At 47.6% G+C, this 6,920-nt stretch overlaps 1 protein-coding gene across 3 annotated transcripts in view; it reads left to right on the forward strand.

The window, feature by feature from the left end:
- FBXO42 (F-box protein 42) overlaps positions 1-5,727 on the forward strand; it is a 106,655-nt gene extending 100,928 nt beyond the window's left edge. For all 3 annotated transcript variants that reach the window (XM_043995119.1, XM_043995118.1, XM_043995120.1), the window contains 3 exons: positions 662-718; positions 1,339-1,455; positions 3,726-5,727. In XM_043995119.1, the coding sequence (XP_043851054.1) occupies positions 662-718; positions 1,339-1,455; positions 3,726-4,841 (1,290 nt within the window). In that variant the 3' untranslated portion in view covers positions 4,842-5,727. The remainder of the gene's footprint in view (positions 1-661; positions 719-1,338; positions 1,456-3,725) is intronic.
- The last annotated feature ends 1,193 nt before the right edge of the window (positions 5,728-6,920 follow it).

Here is a 6,920-nt window from a genome sequence, read left to right on the forward strand (position 1 = left end):
GCCTAGTAGTTACAGTTGGGTTGGGAGTAGGGGTGGTGGGGCGGGGGGGGGGGGCTCTTGAAGCTGCTACCACCCAATTATAATGTGCCTTCTGCTGAGAAGTCATTGTGCTCTTCTGTGTGCATTACATTTCTAGCTACCAATGGATCTTGCTTATTACAGTGGGCATCAGTTGTGCCTCTCCCAAAGCCTTGGGTTCACTTATCTCTTTTGGCAAGAGCTGCTTCATTGTATGTGACCTGCATTTCTATTTAACATATGACCCACCCAAAAAAAGGTTATAAGGAGGCATATTTCACTTCTTTGTAAGGGAAAATTTCCTGGTTTCCCTTCAGTGGACTTGGTGAGCAGAGGCTGAGTGACCTTGTTAGGGACACTGTAGAGCAGATAGATCCCTTTCAGTTGCACATTAACTAAGATAGCCTCTGAGGCCTTTCCAACTCTGAAGTCCTGGGATTCACATATCAAGTGAATTGCCAGCAATCTTTTCACATTAAGTAGCTAGACTTTTCATAATTATGGGGAGCTTTTAGCAGCCAGGATGGTCGAATGCTCTATTTCGGGAGTGCTTTGGGTATTAAGGACGTAGCAGCCAGGTTGAAAGCAGACAACAAGGCTATTTTAAATGTCTTCTCTTTCCACCTTCCTTTGGCTTTTCCAGATTGTCGTAGATGATGAAACTATCCTGATCCTTGGAGGATGTGGTGGCCCGAACGCAGTAAGTACAGAGAGCACTGCCTGTGAGCCCGCTGCCTGGGAAGCTGCTTGGAAATGTGCTTATTAAACACCAAGCCGCTGGGAGGGCTTTGTCCTCCCCTTCCCTTGGCCTAGCGTTCCTTTGGGAAAGCTGAGCCTCGCTGACGGCTGAGAGGCAGTGAGGTATTGGCTGAGAGCACCGAAGGTGCTGGGATCGGCATCCTGGGCATGACAGGAAGCCTATGGCTTGGGGCCCAGCTCCTTCGCCCATAGGGCAACGGCAAGGACTCGAGAAATAGGAGTAGGTATTGTTGGGAACTTTAGTAACGAATCGGGTTCCTGGCTCTTTTCTCCCGTCCTTGAGACTTTCTCCCCCTTTATTTCACAAAGGCCTTGCGTAGCAGTGTCTTGTACACAGTAGGTGTTTTGCAAGTATTTGTTGAATTGGGCAAGATGTGACATTTTGATCATCTTTTGTTCACAAGTCATAAACTAGGTGTCTCTGACCTAGAATTTGTCTATTCTTTGAGAGGGCCTATCCCATAGCCCCGTGTCCCTGGGGGTCCCCTGTGTTGTGTGCCTTTTCATGAAATATCACACATCAAGCCTGAGTGGTGGCCCTGTCTGGGGTTTTCCTTACAGCTCTTTAAGGACGCTTGGTTACTTCACATGCACTCCAGCCCCTGGACCTGGCAACCCCTCAGGGTAGAGAATGAAGACCATGGAGCCCCCGAGCTGTGGTGCCACCCAGCCTGCCGGGTAAGCCTAGGAAGGAACTGAGGTGTGGGAAGGAGCTTTCTGGGCATTAGAAGAAGTCTGTGGGGGACGTGGCAAGGTGATCTGGTAGCCTCTCTTTCTCACTAGGCGAATAGACGGCCACTGACTCCAGGCCTGTACCAGCTCCACCGGGCACTGCTTTGATTTCACTCTGACTCATGAAAGAGCTGGAAGGGACCTCAGAGTTAGCCTGGCCTGACCCATAGCATAACAAGGTTCTCTTCTACAGTATCCCTGGTACTGCTTCAATACCCCCAATCAAAGAGAACCCTCTGGCTTCTTGGACATTCTCTTCATTGATGTCACCATAATTTCTCCTGGTGTTCCTTCTCCCTCCCCACCCACAGAGCAAGGCCAATTACAAAGAATGTTTTTAACGGAATAAAAAAGGGAAAAAGAAAAAAATCAGCAAAACTAATCAGTGCTGGACAAGTCAGAAAATACATACAGTGTCCCACACTCATGGCCCTCCCATCTCTGCAAAGGAGTAAATCAGAGGTTTCTTCTCGTCTCTTTTTTGTTATTTATAGTTTTGCAACATTCACTTTTGGTGGGGTGTTTTTTGGTAGTGGGTTTGCATTTACATTGTCGTAATTGTTGTGTCTATTGTCTCCTTGGCTCTGCTGATTTTTCTCAGCATCGGTCCATGTAGATCTTTTCATACTTCTTTGTAGTTGTCATTTCTCAAGCACAGTAATTTTCCAACTCTGAGAGCATCTGCTTTGTCACTCAGTTGTTTGCTACCACATAAAGTGCTGCGTTGATATTCTGGTGTATGCGGGAGCTTCTTAGCAGTGATTTCCTTGGGGTCTGTACCTGCTAGTAGAGTCTCTGAGTCATGGTCACTGTTTGTGTAATGACATTTTTTCTCCACTACAGTCGGTAGTGCTGCTTCCTGGCTACGCCAACAGTGCACAGCATGCCTGTCTTCCCACAGCTCCTCCAGCACGGTCTGTTCCCGTATTCTGTCGTTTTTGCCGGTTTGCTGGGTATCAGGCTTGTTTAGATTTTCATTTCTTCCACTAGTAGTGATTCTTTCACATGGTTGTTCAATAGTTTGAAATTCTTTTTAGAACGGTTTATTAGCCTTTGACTATTGGGGGATGGGTTGTTTCTTTATCTAGATTGCCAAACTATAAGCTAACAGATCTGATACAAAGATTTTTTTCTGTGTTTGGCTTCTTCCCTTCTCATTCTTGGTACATTAATTTTGTTTGTGTAGAAGCTTTTCGGTTTCATATAATTGAAGTAATCTTTTTTACCTTTTGTAATTGCCTCTCTCCCTTGTTTGCTTAAGAATATATCTCCGACCCATAGCTGTAAAAGGTATATGACCTGCTTTTCTTTTAATTTTAATGGTATGATTTTAATGTTAAATATTATAGACAATGGGTATCATAGACTATAGTGTATTGTGTTGGTCTAAGCCTGTTTCAGCCACACTGCTTTTCACTTTTCCTGACAGTTTTTATCAAGTAGGGAGTTCTTTCCTAAGTACTTTATGTTTCCCAGTTTATTGGAGAATGGTTTATTAAATATCATTGTTCCTGGTTCTTCTGTGTCTGTGCTCTTCCACTTATGTACTTGTCTATTTTTAACCAGTGCCAGATGGACCCAGGGCCTTCTGAAGCTGCCTGTTTAGCTTCTGGAAAGCTCTCGGGAATGTCCCCTTATATCCCGCTTCATTCTGACCTGTGAGGCCAAGCAAAACCTAATAACTCCCTTCCATAACCTTTCAAGTAGTTGAAGACAGTGATCGTGTCTTTCTTCTCCAAGCTAAACACCCCTAGTTCTTTCAGCAAGTTCTCCCATGACATGGTCTGGGGGCCATTTCCCTTGTGGTGCCTTAACTCTGCACGATATTGAAGACACAGTCTAATCCTGGTGGAAGACAGTGGGATGGTCACCTTCCCTGCTCCCGACGCTCTGACAGGGTCTGGGTCAGACTGTTGACTCATTGAACTTGAAGTCTGTTGAAATTTCCCCCTAGGTTTCATCTGAGCAATGAATGGTCTTGTAGCCTTGGCTGAGGTTCCCTGTGAGCTGCCTTTGTCACTGTGCTTTAGGTGGGAGAGGTGCAGAAAGGATTAGCGTGCTTGAGCCACACTTCCCTGCCCTCCACTTCTGCAGCTGGTTGGCTGGATTTTTTAATTCCTGTAGACTCTCACATTGATTCCTGTTAACTTTCATCTTCACAGAGTCAGCCTGTTAGGTGCAGTAGCAGAGCCGATAAATATTTCTTTGTCTTTCAGGTGGGCCAGTGTGTGGTGGTCTTCAGCCAGGCTCCCAGTGGAAGAGCACCACTCAGCCCAAGTCTGAACTCCCGCCCATCTCCCATCAGTGCCACTCCACCGGCTCTGGTTCCTGAAACCCGGGAATACCGCTCCCAGTCTCCAGTAAGGAATATGGATGAAGCTCCTTGCGTCAATGGTCGTTGGGGAACCTTACGCCCGAGGGCACCGAGGCAGACCCCATCAGGATCCCGGGAAGGGAGCCTTTCCCCTGCCAGGGGTGATGGCTCACCTGTCCTCAATGGTGGGAATTTATCCCCAGGAGCAGCAGCAGTTGGTGGGGCCTCCCTGGACAGCCCTGTTCAGGCAGTCTCTCCAAGTACCCCATCATCAGCTGAGGGATATGACCTCAAAATGGGGCTTTCACTGGCACCCCGGCGAGGCTCCCTGCCAGATCAGAAAGACCTAAGGTTGGGATCGATGGATTTGAATTGGGATCTAAAACCCACTTCCAGCAGTAGTCAGATGGACGGCATGGATGCCAGGACAGTCGGGGGGAGCATGAGGAATCCTCCAGAACAGACCAATGGAGTGCACACTCCTCCCCACATGGCCAGCGCTCTTACGGGAGCTGTGTCTCCGGGTGCTCTGCGACGGAGCCTAGAAGCTGTCAAAGCCCTTTCCTCTAAGGGCCCACCAGCCCCTGCAGCACTGAGTCCCCCGCTGGTGTCTTCCCCCGGCTCCCCAGGGAGTCAGAGCATGAGCAGCGTCGAGACGGTGCCCATCCCTCGCCCAGGACCCGCCCAGGGTGACGGGCACTCCTTACCTCCCATCGCCCGGCGCTTGGGCCACCACCCACCACAGTCTCTGAACGTTGGCAAGCCCTTGTACCAGAGTATGAACTGCAAGCCCATGCAGATGTATGTGCTAGACATTAAAGACACGAAAGAGAAAGGGCGTGTCAAATGGAAAGTATTTAACAGCAATTCTGTGGTTGGCCCACCCGAGACCAGTCTGCACACAGTGGTGCAGGGCAGGGGGGAGCTCATCATCTTTGGTGGCCTCATGGACAAGAAACAGAATGTGAAGTACTATCCCAAAACAAATGCCTTGTACTTTGTGCGAGCAAAAAGATAATATGGCAAACACTTGGTTCCAACCTTTTTCCTTCTGTGGCTTTTAATTTTGAATTTTACACTGTCACGCAGGCATTCAAACTGTGAATTGGGCAAACAAAGAATTCAATAGCCCCACAAGCCAAAACTCCAATTCCCAATCTAATGCTCGCTCTGGGCTAGGGTCAGATCCCCATCTAAAAAACAAATTATATAAATGTCTTTATCTATATCTCTATCTATATTCTATAGCCAACTCTGTTTACAAAAGGGCAGAAATCTCCGTGCTGGTTCCGATAAAGTTGTTGCTGTGTTTTAGCAGAGGCTCTGCTGCCTTTTTCTATTCTGCTGGTAATTAGACCAAGAATTTAGGGAACAGGTCACCTGCTATCAGTTCCCTTCCAAGAGAACTGAAGGGTCCCAGGTAAAAAGAGCTGCATGAGGGAGGGCTGGGAGCTCATGTCCCGCTAGGTCAGTGTGTGCAGGGCCAGACCCAGGGTCTCCTCCAGGGGCTGTAGGAAAGAGGGATGATGGTGAGAAACGGAGGAGACAGTGAGGAGGGGCGGTTGTCCCATATCTTTGTGCCAGGATTGTCGTGAAATGGTGTGTTTGGGCTCAGGCCACAGGGCCTGCCCTGGTCGGAAGGAGCAGGGCTAAATCACTGGTTTCTGCTTGTGAAATCTCTGGCACCTTTGGTTGGGAGCTGCCCAAACCCACATCCCCTTCCTTAAACACGCTCTCCCTTAAGATGTCAGTCTTGTGGAATCTGCCTTTCCTTCTTGTAGGATTTCTATGCAAATGTGGATATTTGGGGTTGTTTAAAGCCCTGCCCTTCAACACTTTGCAGATGAAAGTAAGATTGAGGCTTGGGAGCCTAAGATGATCACGCACTTCTCAGAAATATTGGGTGGGGGGGGTGTTGAGCTTTTCCCAGCATCCTTAGCAAGCCTGTGGAAGATTCAGAGATGCTTTGAATCATCAGAGGCTTGACACAAGATATTTTTAGCACCTTAAAATTGCTGTCTTCTACATATTTTTTCCCTGCCAATGAGCATCAGGGGATGCAGCCACATTTGTAGAGGATGTAAGAAGGGCAGATGTTTTTCCTTCTTGGAAAGGGTTTGTCTTATTAGGTGGATAGGAAAGGGTTCTTTGCCCAGGAATTGTTGGGTCTTCTCATGCAGCTGTGTTTTCCGGTGTGCCATCAGACGAGAGATTCAGGTCAAGTCATGGCGTCTGGTGAAGCTGACTCTGCCGTGGTTAGGAAGTCTGTCCGACACAGTCCTGCGGGTAGCGCCAGCACCAGGCAAGCACAGCTTGGGCACTTCTCTCCTCTCTTTCTGAAGAGATTGTTCTCAGGTGGATGAGAGACTCAGGAAATCTCTCAAACCATAGCCTGGACCCAGAAAATACTGGCAAAAACTTAACTCATGCTGTCAGCAGGCTTTGGGCTGATCACTTCATTGTGATTATTAGTGATTTTTACCATCTGATGGAAGGAGAAGTGTTTTTCCCCTTAACATTTCAAGTCTGAATTTGTAAAAATGAAGAGTTGCTCCCTCCCCCTTTAATCTTGTTAGAGTTTCCCAAATGCAAGTGATCAAAGAGACTTGATTTCTGCTGGTTCTGGGGGCTTGGTTTTTATCTAACCCTTGGAATTTAATTGATTAAAAGGGGTTATCTCTTTCCTCATGGTACAGTATGCAGAATCTTCCTTTCTCACTACCCCCCAACCTGTAACGTCTGGTGCTGGTAGAAAAGCTCTCCTGTTGCCAAGTCCCATTAGGAGCCGGTTCCCATCAGTGGGACATGTGTGTCTGAGAAGCTGTTGCATCCAAACTGAGTAACCCTCACGCGTGCCTACTTACTGTATTATCTGACTGATTAACTCTCAGCATGCATCTCCCCTAGATAACCTGTTTAGGGGGCTTTTCCCAGTTCCCATTTGGCAAGGACTGTTAGGTTGTATGGGGGCTCCAGTCAGATTGCGAATATGTACTAGAATAATAGTTATTTAGCCATGGTTACTTAATAGAGAGCAGCTTTATCCATGAAATTGTGTTTGTGAGCAGTTGTCTCCACACCCAGTTCCTAAACATAA

The sequence above is a fragment of the Dromiciops gliroides genome, chromosome 3, assembly GCF_019393635.1.
Source record: "Dromiciops gliroides isolate mDroGli1 chromosome 3, mDroGli1.pri, whole genome shotgun sequence".
NCBI classification, from domain to species: Eukaryota; Metazoa; Chordata; class Mammalia; order Microbiotheria; family Microbiotheriidae; genus Dromiciops; species Dromiciops gliroides.